This window comes from Harpia harpyja, chromosome 4, assembly GCF_026419915.1.
Source record: "Harpia harpyja isolate bHarHar1 chromosome 4, bHarHar1 primary haplotype, whole genome shotgun sequence".
Lineage (NCBI taxonomy): Eukaryota > Metazoa > Chordata > Aves > Accipitriformes > Accipitridae > Harpia > Harpia harpyja.
In genome coordinates, this window is record NC_068943.1 from 48,543,583 (window position 1) to 48,562,446 (window position 18,864).

The 18,864-nt window shown below is 47.6% G+C and overlaps 2 protein-coding genes across 4 annotated transcripts in view; one reads left to right on the forward strand and one right to left on the reverse strand.

Moving 5' to 3' along the window:
• Positions 1 to 13,673, forward strand: part of XRN2 (5'-3' exoribonuclease 2) — a 54,067-nt gene extending 40,394 nt beyond the window's left edge. For 2 of the 3 annotated variants that reach the window (XM_052783875.1, XM_052783877.1), the window contains 3 exons: positions 2,216 to 2,276; positions 7,913 to 8,054; positions 12,848 to 13,673. In XM_052783875.1, coding sequence (XP_052639835.1) covers positions 2,216 to 2,276; positions 7,913 to 8,054; positions 12,848 to 12,910 — 266 coding nt within the window. In that variant the 3' untranslated portion in view covers positions 12,911 to 13,673. Of the gene's footprint in view, positions 1 to 2,215; positions 2,277 to 6,487; positions 7,130 to 7,912; positions 8,055 to 12,847 lie in introns of those variants that run through there. The other variant, XM_052783876.1, reaches the window with a different exon arrangement.
• A 3,037-nt stretch (positions 13,674 to 16,710) lies between these two features.
• Positions 16,711 to 17,887, reverse strand: NKX2-4 (NK2 homeobox 4). The gene is made up of 3 exons (XM_052785891.1): positions 17,509 to 17,887; positions 16,928 to 17,385; positions 16,711 to 16,851 (listed from the first exon to the last, which is right to left on the reverse strand). The coding sequence occupies exons 1-3, from the start codon at positions 17,885 to 17,887 to the stop codon at positions 16,711 to 16,713; spliced, it is 978 nt and encodes a 325-aa protein (XP_052641851.1).
• Positions 17,888 to 18,864: the final 977 nt, after the last annotated feature.

Genomic DNA, 18,864 nt, shown 5'->3' on the forward strand with positions numbered 1-18,864 from the left:
CGGGGGCGGTTTCTGGAAGTTTGTGTCTCGGAGCAAGCAAAAGGAAAACTGAGCCAGGCCTAGGAGACTTGCAGGTCTGGTTGTGGTGACAGAGTCAAAACCTAGCCCTCATCCTCGTGGCTGCGGGTGAAGAACAACAGGTATTAGTAACTGCAGATAGAGGGGTTTGGGGCATCTGAAAGCATTTTTAGCAGAACTCAGTTCTTTTGTGTTGCATGTATTTCTGTGGTGCTGGTGTCTGTGAAACTTTGAAATTATTAGAACTAAAGTCATCTTACAATATTTTCTGATTGAAAATAGTGATGCTCTTGGGCTTTACCAAATTTTTTTTTTTTTACAGGGTTTTTTTAGCAATTTCATCTTTGTAATTTTGGTTTTTTAAGCTTCAGTTTAACGTTGAGTCTTAATTGCTCATTTCCCCCAAAGTAGCTGAAGACAGCATTATGGACCTGGGTTTTCCTGTGTTGCGCTAATCTTGTATTCAAAAGCAAACACAGCATCACTAAAGCATCGTGTTGGTACAGGCTGTTTATGCATGTAAAATTCCTTGTAATTCACAGGCTGATCAGTATAAAGTGCCACTATCCATCTTTGGTCCATTGTACCTGATTATGAGCATCAGTTGGTAACAGTATATATGTCTCTGTGTGTATATGTAGAGAGAGGTGTATATTTTGGCGCGCGCGTGTGTGTATACATGTAATGTTTAATAAATAAATACAGCGTGTATCCCTGTGCAGCTCAGGCCATTGCTGGGCTGGATTAGCTCTGCCCAGAGGAGGCCCAGGCAAGAAGGGCAATGCTGCTGGGGATCAGAATTTATTTCCCCTGATGAAACGGTGTTATCTTCAAGGGGGGCTGCCTGCACTCTCCCCTGCACGCTCGAGTGCTGCCGTGAAAGGTTTCTGTCTGGGTCAGACCATTACAGCCTGCAGACAATCCAGCCAGAGTTAGGAGAGAAGTGCAGATTTTTCCTCTGTCTGTTTTTTGGGGTTTTTTTCCCCTTTTCTTTCAAATTATCGCGAAGCATTAGTGTACTTGAATATTGGCAGTTTGATAGGGTGTTACTGTCCCTTCGCAGTACGACCATTAGACAGCTTTTGGAACCAGCTGTTGAAATTAGGTCACGCTTAAACACTATTGAAAATAATCAAAGGTGTCACTGAAACTGAAGTTTTTGATTGATGCACAATTTGAGTGTTGTGGACTGACCAGGGAGCTATTGATTAGCCGTTTCTTTTATCCTGTTTACTGACCAGTTTATGTAGAAGAACAACAACCGTTTAATTGCATGTCCTGTTAAAGCAATGTTGTTACTGCGATGTCATTGTAAAGAGTTAGTTTGGGTAGAAGAAACAATTGAGAAGTGGGTGGTCTTTTTCACTGCAGTTTCTTATAACTGCAGTGCTAGGTCTCGGGCCAAGTTTTTACCCCAAAAGCTTTAATTCAGTCTGATTACATTACCTGAGAGATCATTAATAGATTTTTATTATTATATTATCATTGTCTAGGTTATATATTTTTACTATCTTTAAATATATCCTAAATATAACTATATTTTTTTTTTATATATATATATGTAAATGTGAATAAAGTGGAACTGTTCACTCTATTACGTGCTCTGGTCATTCTTCTAGTTTGCTTTATAGAATAACTTAGCCTAATCAGAGGGAAACTTGCACATATTTTGAGTATTAAATATGTGTTGCTCACAAACATGGTGTGTTATGATGATGGCACAGCGGTGTGTGTGTGTATGTGTATCTATAGTTTTTTCTTCAGATAGTGTAGTGATGAATATACTTGTAAGTAATGTAAACATTAAATTAAGTCTTCAGTTATGGTAACAGACATGGTTTTGCATTTTTTAAAGTTCAAGAGAAGATACCTGTGAAGTGTCCAAGCACTAACCAATGCTAGTTCTAGCAATTAAAATTCAGTCTTCCCATAACTTGAAGATTATTGGACATAATAAAAAAAAAAAGTTGCCTTTTCTTAATTAATACTAAGCTTGCCACTGATGGACATAAGGGCTCTATTAAAATCAGCAATACTAACCAACGACTTGGTGAAATAGATTTGGTAGTATATCCAGTTTGAGCTTTTCTGTTTGACTTCTTAAAACAAATTCTTGAGCATGTGTAAGAATAAATGGAGCACAGTTCTTTAAGTATACTTGCTCTTTTTTATTTTAACGTTTTATTTTACCCTCTAGATCTTAGACCCCAGGAGTCTTGGCGAGGTCCTACGCCCTTGTTTCAACAGACACCACAAAGGTAAGGCGGGAGGGATTGAAGTTTTGTAAAATGTGGCCAGGAGGATGTGCTTGGTTCTGCCAGGCTTCACAACTGGTTTTTTTTCCCCTCTTTGTTTTGAACTTTGTTGTTTAAATTTGTTGAAATCATGCTGTACAGCAGGATTTTTAAAGTTAATTAATGTCCATGATTTATTTATATTTTGTGAGTGCACTATGTGGTGTTCATCCTTTAAAAGGCTTGAGTACTTTGTATTAAAAAAAAAAAGAAGGCAAAACCACTTTCCGTTAAAACTCAGACTTCAAAATTAACTTTACTGTTGGTGCTTTGGTACCGTTCTTGGTTCTTTGGCCTTTATCTTATTGAAGCTTTTGAGATACTATGAAATTGAACACAGAGAGCTTAAAACTGCATTAGATTTTGGACAGGCTAAACAAATTTCTTTTTAGGAGGGCTGTGGAGCTTAATGAGGCATAACTAATGGTGTTCCACTTTTATCATTTCTGTGCCGCAACCGCAGCATTAGTACAGACTAGCCATTGATTCTTGCTACAAACCTCTTGAAGTCCTAATCAGCTTCTTTGGTACAAGTTTTTCAGGCCTGACAAGCCTATTGTAGGGCAGTGTCACTGTAGGTCAGTAGTTATTAGTTGCCACTGAAAACAGTTTCTTTAACTACTTAAGACTGAACTGAATTAAATGCAGAAGGGACTCAGGGAAGGATTATGGAATCTGCAGTCCAATAAGTGCCATCGAATAGAAGGAATGTGACATGGTTTGATAATAAGGGATGTTTTACATGCGTTCCTTCATGGATAGGTTGTATGTTCTTAAGTCAGATGGACTTTATAAACTCCAGCGTACCTGTGAAAGCTATGAAAAATGACATTTATTTATATTTATGGAGGAATGAGAGTGTATGTGAGATCTTTGAAGCTTCTGCTCTGGGGCACGCTTTTTTTTTTTTATGGTTTTATTTGCAAATGTTAACCATTGGAAATAGGAGCTTCGGGAAAATTTATTGAGCTCTCCGCAATCACGCTTTCCATGGCAACCATTTTGATCCCTATTGAAATAAGTCCAGCTCCCTTGTCCTGTGCCACGTCAATGTGGAATATTGCATTATAAATGAATCTTGCATTACAAACTTTAATATTACTTTGTCCATGGGAGTTGGTATTCCTACATCTTAATTAAATCCAATTTATATAGTACCATTTTGTGAAATATTGCTACAGGTCTGTAACTTGTCATTACTTTTACAATGCTATACTCCTATCATTTTACCAGGCTGTGGGGTTTTTTTGGGTGGATTGGGTTTTTGGGGGGGGGGGGGGGGTGTTTGGTTTTGGTTTTTTTTTTTTTCCCAAGTGCAAGAGTTTATTAATTCACCTATAAATAACTTCTTTCAGCCAGAAATTGTTTGTTTCTCACTTGAAATACATATTTTTATTGCAATTGTAATAATTGACTGTCTTTCTAATCAGAATCCTATCATAAGGTTACTGTGCTTGGTTTGCGCTAATATTTTTAGAAGTGACTGCACACTGTCCAGGTACTTCAGAGCATTTTTGCAGATAGACGGTGTTCATGATTCAATCTGTTAACCTGTCCAGCATGCTTCTAGTGTTGTGGTATTGACTTCACTGTTCAGTTCCCAGACTTGAGGAAACTGGTGTCCCCTGAGGTGACTTTAAATTGAAGATGTATCATCTTCACCTAGAAAATAAGCTTTAGAGAAGCTTGGAGAATGCCGTGCTAGCTTTTGAGTGACAACAGTGTATTTACAATGCTTTCCCTCTCTGGTGGTGCTTTGTTATACCTCTGATGATTTATGAAAATCACTAACTTGCCAGTTTTGGTGCTGAGGATAAGTAATTTTGCCATGTTCTTGGAAGGTGTTTGATTTGGGAAACAAGTCAAACAGATGCTTAGGGCTGATGTTGAGTTAGTTGCCATACAGAGATAAGGAAGGAGACTTAAGCAAAAGTTTAAACAGAAACATAAAGATAGGTAGGCTTAGTGTAGGAAAAAGTGGCTGAACCTGTTGAACTGAACACCCCCACCCCCCAGCCCAGAGCTTTTCTGTTTCCCAGTTAATTCCCCGGGAGCTGCCAGTTTCCTGTACCACTAGCCCCAAGGCTGTCCCAGCTTGCTGCTGCAGCTTCAGGTGTTCCAGGAGCAACAAGGTGCCGCTGGGGAGAGCAGCGAGGAATTTCTGTTCTCCATCACCTCTGCTCCTGGGAAGAAAGTAATTGAGGGAGGCCTGCCCCTGCTCCAGCCTTTTCAGATGAAGTGGGTTGGCAGGAGGCTACGATATCCTTGATTTGCGACATCAAGCAAGGGATAAGCAAGGAGCCCTATCCCTGCCAGGAAAGCTTTGAGCCTTTGTGCTATTTCAGGGATAGAGTACTGCAGCAGGGGCTAAACACGCTCCTGCTTCACAGGCCTGGGTGGAAGAAAACCCAATAGTGTAAAGCTGCTTCTTCATAGTCCAGATGATCTTGTCTCCTGTGTAAGATTTCTTACTTTTAAATTTAGTGATGAATTCAATGTGCAGCAAGTAAAACAAAATTGGTGAGTTGCCATTGAACAGGACACCTTTCAGCATGTCCTGTTCAGGCCCTGGTCTGACTGGGCTGCGTTACTGGAGATGGCAGACAATTGTTTTCGTGCTCTTGCCTTCAGTGCTGGTGATCCGATATGTTTCAGAGGTTATAGATATATTTGCTGCCTGGTTTCCTGGCTGATGGAAATTTGTAATCTGGTTAAGTAGATCCTTTTGCTTAACCTGCTTGTAGAATAGATTTCCAAAGAGGCTGAGGTTGGAACACAGAAATGTTTTACTGTATAAAGTTTCCTGAAGTTGTATTTTTGCTATCCTGTATGTATATGCTTTAGTTTAATCGTAAGTTGACGTAACTCTGGATTGCGCATTTGAGTAACTCTGCCAATGTGAACTCATGTGATATTCCAAGTGGCACAATTCTTTTTTTGTTACCCGTGAGGCACAGCTTTGCTGCATACAAATCTCCACCCTCAGGTAATTTGAATCACCAATTAATACATCCATTAGATGAACATGAAGTCAAGTGCTGTGGGGACTATAACTTCCTGATTTCTGTTTACCAGATGAAAATCTAAAATTTTGGTTTTTAAAAATACTACATAATTCTGTGAGTTAAGAGCAGCAAAAAGGTGTAAGCTGCTTTTCTAACTTTAAGATCAGAAAACACATTGCAGCTTTTTTTTTTTTTTTTTTCTTCTTTTCCTACTAGGTTTATCCTTAGAACATGTAGTGGTTCTAACTGAAAATCACCAATTTCACTCTTTCAGATGGCCTCAAAGCAAAAATGCCTCAATGTAATAATGATATTAGTGTTAATGTGTTTCATTTGTTAAATATCACAACTTTTCACTAAGCAGCACTTTATTAAAATAAAAAGTTTAAACTCTGTGCCAAATACACATTCACATCAAATGAAATTTGTGTCAAACTTTTTCCATTCCAGGCATGTAGCAAGTGTTGGCCTGTGATCATCAGTTGCTGAGGGTATTTATCACCAGCAGGTTAGCAAAGTTGTAGAGACAGACTGACTGTTGATGAAAGTCATAGTGCTGGGGCTATATAGGTAATTCCTGGTAGTTTTCCTTAAGGCTGAGCAGTGTATTTTTTCCTGGAGAGTCTGCTGTTTTTTAGGAATAATGGGGAAAAAAAAGTGAGTACTTGCAACACTTAATCAAAAGGAACATCAGAATACTGATTTTGAGTGTTATGCCCTGAAAGTGTAATGTACTGTTAACTTTAAATACAGTATTGCTATTCCTAATGAATGATTCAGATAACATTGTGCATTGCTAGACATACTTCTTAAGTTAAAAATAAAACCACACAGTTCAGTGTTACCACTTTGCTTTTGTGCATGCTCGTTTTTACTACATGTATTGCACATCGTATTTACCAATTGTGTATTTATCAGGTAAGACTCATACTTTTTATAAAGAGGAATCAAGTTATTTAATTTCTGGAGATGGCAGGAGTTTCTCTTGCCTTACTAAAGTTCAGGCAGGTCTTAATCTGACCAGGTAGAGCAGCTCTCCTGTAGGCTTTAGTGTGAAACCAAAAGCAATTTGCATCCAAAAGCAGAAAGCGTTCATGTCCAAAATGCCTGTTTTCATTGATTTTAATCTTATGTTTACCTGTCTTGATTCCAACTTTGCCTCTGTTCCAGCTGGTGAAATGTGTGTTTAAAAGTCCTTCCTCTCTCAGCATCGCTTCCTCAGTTGCTCAAAGCAGAGTGTGCCCAACATTGTACAGCTGGCTGTGAGTCCTCCCTTGGTCACAAGTCATACCTCCTCCCTGAACTGCATGGGCGCTTGAAAGAATCTATCAGCCTCTGGGTAGGGTTACTCCTCCGAGGCTGAGGTCCCACCAATTTAATCCAGCAAATCTAGGCAGAGGCTCTTTGAAGACACACAAAGTAACTTTCAGTTCAGCAGTGCAGCAGGTAAATGGGAAATGCAGTGCTCATGCTCTCTGCTATTCCTGTCTCTCGGCAGGCTGGCCGCACACTGTTCAGCTGACTCTCTTAAACAGGGGTCAGAAAAGATTAACTGTCTCGACTATCCAATGTTTTTCCTTTACAACAATACATTGTACTGCAAAACATAACTGCTATGAATTCTGTAAGGAATTGTACCCTTACCTTACGCTCAGCTTTAAAGGCTGTATCATGGCTGTATCATTTTTCTAAATATTTTTATTCAAACAATTATTTGATGTGTAATACCTGTTGCTTTATAATTGTAATGTTAGAATAGGCACTTGAAGGCAATTAAAACATTTCTTGCTGTTAGTAATCTAGGATGGCAAACTAGGTTATAATGGATGTTGAATTTGCGTTCCCATATAAACTGTACACCAAATGTCAGTCAGTCCATGCCAATTAGTGCTTATGTTGCTAGGTCACCGTGGTCAATTGAAAACGGCATCAATAGAACTTGAAAAGGTTTCTTCCCGATCAGACCTTCTGACATATTGAGCAGAATAATGGATGGGAAAAAGCAGCCAAGGCCCCTACCCTAGATTCAGAATACTCGCAGTAAGAATTCATTTGCAACCTGCAATTAACTAGAAAGAATGGACTCCCAGAAAGAGTCTGGACATTTAGAAAAGAAAGCCTCATTCTCCTGTATTGCACATGTTTACTCTTTGGATGGTGTGTTACATTTAGCTAACTTGGTGATATCTGGGGTTTAATCTACATTCAAGATCAGTGTGGATGAATTGGCAAATTTGCCGCTAAAATAAAAGATGGGCAGAATCCTTCCAAGGAATTTGAAAAGTCTCTGATTTGTAAAATTGAATTTGCTGCTTGTGGTAGTACCTGGTTCTGTAGCTTTCAGGCTGTGATGAAGGAAGCAGTAAGCAAATGCGGCCTTTTGGTAGGAGAATCTTGGAAGATATTCCCCCTTCCCCGATTTATCTCTAACAACTTGGCCATCTGAAGTACCACAGCAGGCATAGCTGGATGTGACAGTGTTTAACTCTGAGACAAATGGGATCATTTATCATACGAGACTATAGAAATTCGGATTTTGTGGTGTGAAACTCTAGGAGCTAAGTTCATGTTGCAGTGTGTTTCTTCTTTACACAGAACTGCTGGGGCTGCTCCTCTTCTTGCCTGGAACCGCATGCTGCAATCCCAAAACCAGTACCAGCCAAGTCAGTACCAGGGGCTGGGCGGACCAATGAGTTACCCACAGAGACCTGAAGATCGGCTGGACAGGGGAAGGCAGGTATGAAGATGTTGCCCCGTTTTGCACGTTTTCTTCTCGTCCTGAGTAAGGCTTCCTTCATGTGTGCCTGTGGAGAGTGAATGCAGCATAGGCTGGCATTCCTGAGCTGGTTTTAGCCCAGTAGCTGTGTCACCAGTGAAAGCACTGACAGGTAAGCTTCCCAGCCTTGTCCAGCCCCTCTGTGTGTCCCCTGGGCAAGAGGCCTATGCCATGACTATGCCGACACTGCTTTTCATTAAAAGTAGATCAAACATGCTACCAAGTCACACACTTGAAGCCTGAGAAAACGTAATCTGAAGGCAAGTGTTTCAACCAGAGTCTTTGTCTTGTGTAAGGAAATCTATCAGCTATACATTCTGGGGATGGAAAGGTTTCTCCCCGGTGTGTTTAAAATGTAGATTCTTAGGACTTCATTAATTTTTCCCCTCGAATGTTTATTGGCTTTTTCGTAGCTGAAAAACTACTTAAATGCAAATGTTAGATTCTAGTAGCCAGAGAAGTAAACACATCTGTGAAGGTACATGTGAAAATAGCTTTGTGTGGTTAAATGAAAACAAGTGAACGTGATAGGAGAACCTCATCCAAAATTATAGGTGACTTTGTCATCAGTTTATGAAAATGCCACAAAATGAAAATGCTTCTTGAAAGCAGCAGGTGATTTTGCTTATGTGATTTTTTTTTTTCCTGTGTGTATTCCCAGTAAAAACGTAAAGTGCATATACTCTTGTACTAGAAATTTGAGTATTTACAATGCTATGTACTAGTTTAAAATAAATTTCAGGTGTCTATATTAAAATTCAAGTTCCGCTGCGGTTTTGGTAAGTCAGAACTATTACTCAGCTGTGGGAAGATTACTGACCAGTAATGGGGAAAGAGGAGGAAGAGCGCTCAGCTGCCTGGTAACAACACTATTTCCCAATCCTTTGTATGGAAACTAAGGCACAAACTGTTTGAAACTTGCCTTCTGTTGGGACCTGGTTCAGCTACCTCTCATAAATGTGCTCAAGACAAGTCACTTTTTAGTGGATGCTCTTAGTTTTTCTTTTCTTCTTCCCAGTCTGCTCATCTCCCGAGTATCCAAACATTTGTGTTACACAGTACAGCACCAATACAGTCAAATTTGGTGTTTAGTTTCAGGGACTGTTTCTCCATGCTATTGGCAGCATATAGTCATTTTCATGTAGGTATAAATTCTGTCCTGCGGTGTGTGTATTGGATAACATCCCAGTCTCCTTTGCTTAAACAGCAGGGACTGCAAGTACAATCCATTTAAATTGTAATGTCATACAGCATATGTGAAAGCCTTCTCATAGCATTTCTACCACTTCTCTGATTCTTTGTCTGCTTTATGTTTTCCTTCTCTATTCTGGTTGGGAGACTCAGGCAGCGCTATCACAATCACTTTTGCACCATGACATTGTTATGGTGTGGGGTTTTGAGGCAGCTAATACGATAAAAGCATGTACTGTCAAACCAAGTTTGTAAGAGAAGAGCCTTTGGCCTTTGCTGGGGAGGCTTTTTGCAGAGTGCCGCGTGCTTCTGTGTCTGGTTCAGCTTGTCAGGACCGAAGCCCAGCAGAAACAGCCTGTGAGCTGCTATTACCGTTCTCAGCATTGTCTGCCGACTGCAGGATTACATGGTGCTGCTGAAAAGATCTATAGCCAGCAAGGAGTCTGCCCCAGTGCTCCCAACTCTTAAAACTCTTGTTCGACTGAACCCTTGTTAGCAGCAGTGAGATTCTCTTCTCCCTGCCCCCCCCCGACTCCTACCCTGAAGCATTTTTAGTGCAGAGGAGGCTTGTAAGAATTGTCTTTAGCTCATTCAGTTGTCATATTGGTGTTGCAGGAAGAAACAGCGGAAGAAGAGGCAAGTATACCACCACACACTCTTGCTCCAATTATAGTGGGGAGGCATTGCCAGTACAGATCCTTTCAGGACTGGTTTTGGCTAGAAGCAAAACTAGACAGCGTGGGTTATGATCACATTAGGCTTGATGGGGAAACAGTGGGGTTTGAATCCTGGCTGTGCTGCCCAGCTAGTCCCCAGTTTTTTTAAGTATATTTCAAATTTGGATGAGGTGTATTGATAAGATCAGTTTTCAAAAATCTTTCATTTTTTGTTACACAGGTTTACCCAAAACACTGGAGACAAAGAAATAAATGCATAATTGCACTACTCTGTAACGGGCTGCTGTAATAACGTAGAAAAATCAGTGGAGGATTTTGATGCTGGTAGAGTCTGGGTGGTATTTAATTAGGCCTGGAAAACAGATACTTGAAAAAAGTCTGTCTGTTACACCATACTCTGTGCTACCCTTTATCCTGGGTAGCGTAGGTGCATATATTTGCAAAAGGAATCAGTGCTTAAACTAGTTCATTCCTGACCTTAAATCTTCATGTGTAACAGCTGCAGCTGGAATCACAAAGGTGAACAGGAATTGTCTTCCAGAAGTGGTTGCAGTGTGGGCTCAGGGAGGGCATCCCCTGTTAGTTCACATTTGGAAAGCTGTCTTGTAACTGTGGGCTCTCAGAGCACCATGGACATCTACAGCCTGGCAGTGACAGAAAACCTCTGCCCTCACAGCTTTCCAGCTGTTTGCCACCTGAATGATTAAATAGGAGGCATATTGCTGTTTGGTAATATTGCAGTCTTGCCCAAAACGTAATTCACCTGTCACTAGCATGGGATGTGTCTGCTGGATCATGAAAGGAAGTTAAAACTGGGTGGTGACTATGGTTTTATTTGTATTGACTTACGTGATGGTTATTAAGGACAAATCTTTCAGCTCAAGTAAATTTGCTTCCTTAAAAAATTTTCTTGGCAGTTGTGTTGCTTTCCAACTGGTTTTTAGCTCCTTTTAAATTTTGGTTGCCTTTTTTTCTTTTTTTTGGGGGGGGGGGGGTCGTTATTTTTAAATGAACCTTCAGATGTTGTTATTTCCTCAGGGCTGACAGCACTGGAGTAAAATTAGAACCTTAAAGAGTTTAGGGTGCAAAACCAATAATGGAATCTAGCGTTGCTGCCTGTAAATTTCAAAGCTTTAAAGCCTTGAAAAGGGATACAAGTGGAAGTGGTGACACATAGCAGCATAAATAATTATCTTTGGTCCCTTTCACCTCTGAATTCTTTTTTTACAGCATACAGAACATGGTCTGAAGAGGTTAATAAACGCGCTGATACAAAGTACTTACAAAATTAATGCAACTGCCATGGATATGGGTTGCTCTGTGGTACTGGGTATTTGTTGGCATCTTCCAGCTGTTCCAGAAAACTAAAGAATAAACTTGATCGTGTTGTGCAGGTGTTTGACATTTTTCTTTTAGTCTGTAGTAATACACAACTGAATGTCCAGATAAATGTCTTGTGCAGCTCTTACAAGGCCTCTGAACTGTAGTTCTGTACAGGGATTGCTGCTATTTAGGTAACTGGAAGGATTTTTCAAGGGATGTAGACAACTTGTTTCCTTTTTTAATTGATTACAATCAAAACCAAAAACAAATGTAAAACGTTCCTGACAGTAGAAACAGTGTATTCTGCAGGTCTCTTTCAGAGCCCTTTAAAAACAGGGTGTAACAAATCGGTTTCTGCTCAGAAAGTTGTTTTTGATTGCCTGACACAAGCAGGCTGAGGAGAGCCTCCCCTGTCACAGGTTTGCTCACTGTCTCTTCAGTTTCAGCTGTTATCTCTGAGCCCCTGCAGGACAGGGTAAAGATGGATTTCTCTTTTAAGGAAATGAAAGGAAACCTCTCTTCCCCTACCCACCAAAAAAAAACTCCAAGTAAGAAACAAACAAAGCCTATAGCTGTCGTTAGTGCATCACATTTAATTAACTTTTTGGTCTCTGCAGTGTATCAGGCTTTGAAATAATTTTAAATGTTTCAAAGGGACTTTTTATGAAATTTTCTGACAGATTTTTCACTGGATAGTTGATGTACAGAATGCCTCATCTAAATTTAAATACAAAAATCTATCTAATTTGGAGTTATTTCCAAGGTGGGATTTAGGCATCTTTCACCCATTATTTAAAAGGAATGAGTGCTGAAAAGGGCTGCTTCTGTAACAAATAAAATTCTACCACCACCACCACCCCCTTAAAATACCTATCTGTAAAAATGTCTGCCTTGCTTTTAACATAAGATTGCTTACAACTAAAACAGAAAGCTGATAGTTGAGGAAAATTTTTTTTTCCCTCTCAGTAAAATAAACCTGACTAATCTTACTAACAGCATACAGGCATCGCACATCTCAAATTGATACTTTAGTTAGTCCACAAAAAGGACATTTACATCATTACTCTGTGTAAAGCCTAAGCGTACAGACTGCAAAGCCCGCCTTTTGGTAGGAATTAAAAATTTGCATTTCAAATCTGCCCTTCAGGTGTGTGTGTGAATGAATATGTGTGTGTGTATGTGGCTTTAACATTTTGTACCCCTTTGCTTCCAGCATTGCTGAAAGCAAAGAACATGCGGAGGTGTGACAGCTTGGAGGTAACTTGTCCTTGGTGCTGTCTTTTGGCAAATTTATTTCTGATTTAGAAGCGTGACTCTTCCTGTGGTACAGCTGGAAGCTGAGGCCGGTGCTGTGCAAAGAACCACTCTCCGCTGGTGGAAGTTAAAGCTTGTGTTTTCAGGAAAGCATCTGTAAACGTGGTTAAGAGACGTTCAGCTCTGCCTGCGGTACCTTTCTGTGCGAAGGATGTATTGTTTCATTTTTGTGTGGCGCCTGAAGCTCGCCTAACTTGTTTACTGTGATGTTAATCCAAAAAATAAATGCTTGCTTTTGTTTGTTTGTAGGCATATGGCCCCGGGAGGCCCTACCCACTACCACCTTCCTCAGGAAGATACAGCTGGAATTAGCTTTTGACTTTTTTTTTTTTTTTTTTACGTATAGAAAATGTCTGGGTTTTTTTGTTTTTGTTCTTTTATTATTTGGGGGGAAAAAAACTGAATCCTTAAGAAACATCCCTGTAGTTTTTAAACTACGGTATTTGTTTTAAATGTGCATATTTCTTACCAAACTGATTTTTTTTTTTTTTTGTGGGCAGCTATGTCGCTTGGAAATAGCGTATTGTAAAATACGAGTAAACTAGACTTGCTAATTTGCCTGTGAGACATTTGATGAGGTAGGAGTGCTGTTTTGTCTTTATTACATATACAAGCTGTGCTTAGCTGTGCCTGTCAATCTGAACTCCAAACATCCTTTACTTCACACATAAGAGCCTGAAAACAGACACGGAGTTTTAAAGAATGCATAGAAATCGGATTTTATTAACTCTTGGGGAAGACGCAGCAGGCAGCCTGCGGAGCATGGTGTTTAAAGACACGTCTGTCAGTATCCCTTGTCAGATGCTTCCTTGAATTTCTCACAAAGAAAGGAGATTTTTTTGGACTTTGAATTAAAACATTTCAACTTTTACAACTTGTGCCTGTTTTGACTTTGTTATTGTAACATAAACAAGCACGGAAGGTATATTTGTCTGTTTTGATATATAATTTAAAATAGCTGCAAAGTACAGACTTTCCATTCATTTTTAGCACTCTTTCTAGGGATTTTCCATGTGAGTGTACCAAATCAGTAAATATTTTTATTTGCTTTATAAAGTGGCTTTTGAAATTCTGAGCAGTATCGAGTGGTTTATTTCCAACCCCCTCCGGCATGTGTTTGTATCTTTTATCTATACCTGCATGCACACATTTATATTAATTTCTCGGAAAATAATTCCACACGGCCTCTACCGTAGTGTTTAAAAGCCTTGTTTAATCAAAAAGAAATGACGAGAGCATCCAGTTAAATGAGTAGCGTTAATGCTAATATACCATCTTTCGGCTGTGCCACGCGTGGACTTTTCCATTAAACACATGTATCATATACATCAGTAAACTTCAAAGCTTTGCTGTTGCCCCTACGCACGGTTGCAAGGCGCGAGTAGTTTTTCAGCCCCTTCCTTTGAGGGCCCAGATGTTAATCACCAGCAACGAGGAGAAAGACCAGACCAGTGTAACCTTGGGAGGAAGAAATCATGAAACTGGATTCATTATTTTCAAGTGATTGAGGTTGGAGCAGAATCCTTCATTGTAATGCAAAGAGTTGCTATCCGGCCTGGAGCCGAGAACCGTCATCAGCCCTCACCAATGGCCTTCTCCCTCTGCCGGGAAAATATTTGGGTCTCAAAAAAGTAATTTTGCTTTTCGAGCAGAACAAAACCAGCAGTGAATGTGAATTTTCATGCAAATGCGGTGGTTGAGTGCAAGGCTGGAGGAAGGAGCTGGGTAGCTCATCCTCGCACCGCCAAAGGTGCCCCCTCCTCCCGAGGATGAACCCGGGGTGCCAGTGGGCTTTTGCTCCTCACTCCCTGTGTTTAGGGGTGGGGGGTGGTATGAAAATGGGGCTGGAGAAACATTCTGGGGGGCTTCTCTGGGAAGGGCTTGTCCCTTCAGGTTCCCCCTTGCCCAGCTCTTCACGCTGTTGGCTGACAGCTGGCTGGCGTTCCCGACCGGAGCCTGCCCTCGGCGCTGGGAGATGCAGTGCCCACCCAGACCCTCGGAGCGGGGCTTGGAGCAACGCGCTTGGCCGGGGGGGGGCTTCGGTTCCTCTGCTCTGTCACCCAAGGATGGGATGCAGGGCCTGAGCGTGGAGCATCACCCCTCCTCTGGCTGTTTTGCTTCAGCTGCCCGGGCATCCCCTCTGCCCAAGGCGTGCGGTCCTGCTGCATCCCAGCGCTCTCCGGGACCCGGAGCTGCTGGGGGGTATCCGGGGCTGGCCCGTGGGGACAGGATCCCCGTGGCACTCCTGATGCTGCTCTACCTTACGTTTTCTAAGCTGGAGCTGAGCCTGGTGCTGTCCCTTTTGCTTTAGCAGGGTTGGAGGGCTCAGACCCATCCCCTTCCCTAAAGGGCCATGCCGGGCGCTCCGAGCTGCATCCTGCAACCCCGTCCCGCGTGGGAGCCGGCGGGGAGAAACGTTGGGGGGGGGGGGGGGAGCCGCGGGTGTCCTTGCGCGTCCCCCTGTCCCCCGAGGGAGCGCTCCCGGTGCGGCGGCCGCCGGGAGGGGAAGGGCAGGGCGTCCCCCCCTTCCCCTCCCGGCCCCCGGGATGGCCCTTGAGAAGGGGGCCGGGAGCCGGTCCGTGGGCTCGCAGAAGCCGAAATCCCTCTTTTTCACCCCAGAATCGTTCCTTCACGGCGCAGCCGGGAGCGGCGCGGAGCCGCGGCGGTCCCCGAAGCTGGGGAGCCCCCGGAGGGGCTGGGGTTCAGCGGACACCCCCGCCGAGGATGGCGGAGCCGGGGCGGGGGGGTGGTGGAACGAAATCCTCTTAGCGGCTGGGAGGGAGGTGGAAAAACGGGGGTTTTGGGGATTGTCCAGGGGCGGTCAAACCGCATCCGTAGGTAGCCCGAGAACGAAGCAGGCAACTCTTGAGAACAACGTTTCCTTTTATTGTAAAAAAAAAAAAAATTTAAAAATTAAAAAAATAAAAGAAAGAAAAATTGCCGGAAACTTCCGAGAAGCGCTTCCCGGTGTGCTGGATTTCCTCGGGGAAGAGGCGAGGGGACAAACCCCGCCGCCCCGATCCGTCCCACCGCTCTCCGTCCTTCCTCCTCCAGCCCGGCGGCCCCGGCCGCTGCGGGGGCCCGATCCCCGCCTCTCCCGGCGGGGAGGCGGTGTCCAGCCCCGGGAATGACCGGGAGTCTCCGTGATCTCCGCAGCTCGTCGGAAGCTTAGCGAAGGGCCGGGGTTTGCGGTGCCGTCTGCGGAGCAGCGTCTCCGCTGGCGTACATTCATTTCCTAAGCCATATTTAATAACAACAACGATAAAAACGGTTTTCCCCCTTAAATCTGAGCACCGGCGTTCGAGAGCTCTTCCGCCAAAACACCCTCCGCCGCTGCCGGGCTTGGATTTTGTTTTATTTTCTTGATCCGGCGCACCCCGTCCTCCGAAAGGCAGCGGCCGCCCACCGCTCACCCCGCTCGCCGCCTCCTCGACCTTGAGTTACAATTCAATTTACCTTCAATCAAATAATAATGAAATTGCACTTCAGGGGCACCCCTATAAAATTAATTCTGCTGAGATAAGTTGCACTTCAGAAGATTTATTGTTCGCCTTCAATGGGTCTGTAAGGTATACGCGCACCGGCGCGGGCTCCCGGCTGCGCTCGGGTTTGGCTGCCGGTGCCCGGTCGCAGGAGAACGGGGCCGGGCCGGGAGCGGAGCCCCGCGGCCCCCCCGTGCCCGTTCCCCGCCGCCGCCGGCCGTGCGCCCCGTCGGGGCGGTTCTCCCGGGCGGGCCCGCGGCGGCCGCGCACACCGGCACGAAGGCGGAGGGGACGCGGACCCGCGAACGCGCGCCCACACGCAGGGAGCCCCCGGCCCTGCGCCCACGCGTGGGCGCGCACGCGGCCGCAACCTCCCCACACACCCCCCTCAAACCACTGCGGCTCTGCCGTCGGGTCCAGGTTTCCAAAACCGGGGAGAGTCTAAAAAAGCCGAAGCGAGGCCGCAGGGCCGGGGAGTCGGGGTGGGGAGGGGGCCGGACGGGGCCGACGGGCGGCCGTCGGGGGGGGTCCCCGCAGGTGCCTCGCCGGGCCGGGGCGGCCGTCGGGGCCGGAGCGCGGGGGCGACGCCGGGGCGGGACACACGCACACGCACACACACGCACACACGGATTACCACGTCCTGCCGTAGAGCAGGTTGGGGCTGACCATACCGCCGTTGTAGTCGACGCCGGCCGAGTCCATGGGGGCCAGGGGGGGCACCTGGCCGTGCAGCGCCGGCGGGCTGGACGACAGCTCCTCCAGGTCGGCCGCCTGCCCCAGCGAGCCGGGGTGCGGGTGGGCGGCGGGGGCGGCGGCGGGCAGCGCCCCGGCGGAGGCGGCGGGGGGCGGGGGGGGGGGCGGGCTGCCCGGGGGCCGGGGTGCCGCTGCCCGGCGGCGGGCAGGGCTTGCCGTCCTTCACCAGCACGGGCACGGCGACGCGGCGGGGCGAGTGCTGCTGGCAGAGGCCGCCTCCGCCGCCGCCGTCGGGGTGCAGCTGCTGGGCGGCCGCCTTGTCCTTGGCCTGGCGCTTCATCTTGTAGCGGTGGTTCTGGAACCAGATCTTCACCTGGGTGGGGGTGAGGTGGATCAGGCTGGCCAGGTGCTCCCGCTCCGGCGCCGACAGATACTTCTGCTGCTTGAAGCGCCGCTCCAGCTCGTAGACCTGTGCCTGGGAGAAGAGCACCCTCCTCTTCCTCCGCGGGGCCGCGTGGAGCGGCACGATGGCCTTGGCGCCCTCGGCGATGCCGCTCAGGCCGCCCATCCCGGTCACGTTCATCCCCGCCGACGGGCCCATGAACCTGGAGACTGAGCGGGGATAGGCGGCTCAGCGCCGGCGGCCGCCCCGTCGGGGGCAGCGGCTCTCCCCCGCCCGCCCGCCCGCCGGCCGCCCCTCGCCCGCCGCCCCCGCCGCCCCGCGCCCGCACTTACTGCTGGAGTAGCGGGGGTCGCCGCCGGCCCCGTACCAGCCGCCGCCCGCCGCCGCGCCGCTCCGCATCCCCTCGGGGTAGGCGGGCAGCTCGCCCATGTTGCCCAGCCCGCCGTTGCAGTAGCCCCCGACGGCGCCGTGCGGGAACTGGGAGACGCCGTGGGGCATGTGGTAGGCGGTGGCCCCGGTGGGACCGGCCACGACGTGCTGCGGCACGGCGGCGGCGGCGGCGGCCGGCACCGGCGGCTGGCGGTAGGGCCCGAGGGGCGCGCCCAGCCCGCCCGCCCCGTCCATGCCGCCGAACTTCTTGTAGCTCTCCTCCATCGGGCTGAGGATGTCGGTGACCGAGAAGGGCGTCGTGTGCTTGGGGCTCAGCGACATGGCGGGACGGGACGGGACGGGACGGGACGGGATGGGCCGGGCCGGGCGCTGCCGCCGGCACCGGCGAGCCGTGCGCGGGCGAGGCGCGGCGCGGCGGCCACCAGCCCCGGGCGCCGGTAGCTCGCCGTTTCTTTTAGCCCGGCGCCGGGTTTACGCCAGACGCGGGGGGGCGGAGCGAGCGAGCCCGGCGGGGGAGAGCGGCGGCGGGCGGCCCCGTCCCCTCCCCGCCTCCCGCCGCCCTCCCCGGCCCCCTCCTCCCGGCCATTGTCCTGCGCCCGCCGGACGGCTCTTAAGCCCGGCCGCCCCGGGGCAGCGCCGGAGCGGCTCCGAGCGGCCCCGGCCCGGGCCGAGCCCCGCGGCCCTCGCCCGTAAGTACCGGCCCGCTCCCCCCGCGGCGCGCTGCGCGGCAGGGGCGGGGGGCGCGGACCGCACCTCCGTCTGTCCGTCTGTCTCTGTGCGTGTGTGTCCCCGAAACGAAACCGCCCCGGGGGCAGCGCGACGGCTGCGGCGCGGATCCGGACCCGACGGCGCGGACCCGACGGCAGGAGCGGGGGAAACCCCTCTCCCGGCCCGGTTCCCCGGGGGCGCGCGGCTCCGAGCCCCAGCAAAGCAGCGGGCTGGCATCGGCCCCTCGGGGCGGCGGGACGGAGCCCCCGGGCCGCCGCTCCCCGGAGCCGCTCCCGCCGGGGTACGGGCCCGGGCGGGGACCCCCGCGGCGCCGGCTGCCCCTCCAGGGATGATCCTTCGTTCGCGGTTTGGTTTGGGGGTTTTGTTTTGCTCGTTGCTCGTTCGTTCGTTGGTTTTGCGACAACGAAATGCTCCCTCGGGGCTGCCCGTGCCCCCGGCTGGGGGCCGAGGCGGACGCGGGACGCGCCCCCCCCGCCCCGGGCTGGGGCCCGGCGCTTGTCGGGGGGACAGCGGCGGGGGGGCTGCCTCCTGCCCGTTCCTGGCCGCTCCCGGCGGGCAGGAGGGAACCG

Excerpts from the sequence above, each read along its gene's own strand:
- NKX2-4 (XM_052785891.1), bottom strand. The coding sequence starts at position 17,887 with ATGTCGCTGAGCCCCAAGCACACGACGCCCTTCTCGGTCACCGACATC. Across the intron at positions 17,386-17,508 it reads CGACCCCCGCTACTCCAGCA|TCTCCAGGTTCATGGGCCCG; the intron begins GTAAGTGCGGGC and ends ATCCCCGCTCAG. Across the intron at positions 16,852-16,927 it reads GGCAGCCCGCCCCCCCCCCC|GCGGCCGACCTGGAGGAGCT; the intron begins GCCCCCCGCCGC and ends TCGCTGGGGCAG.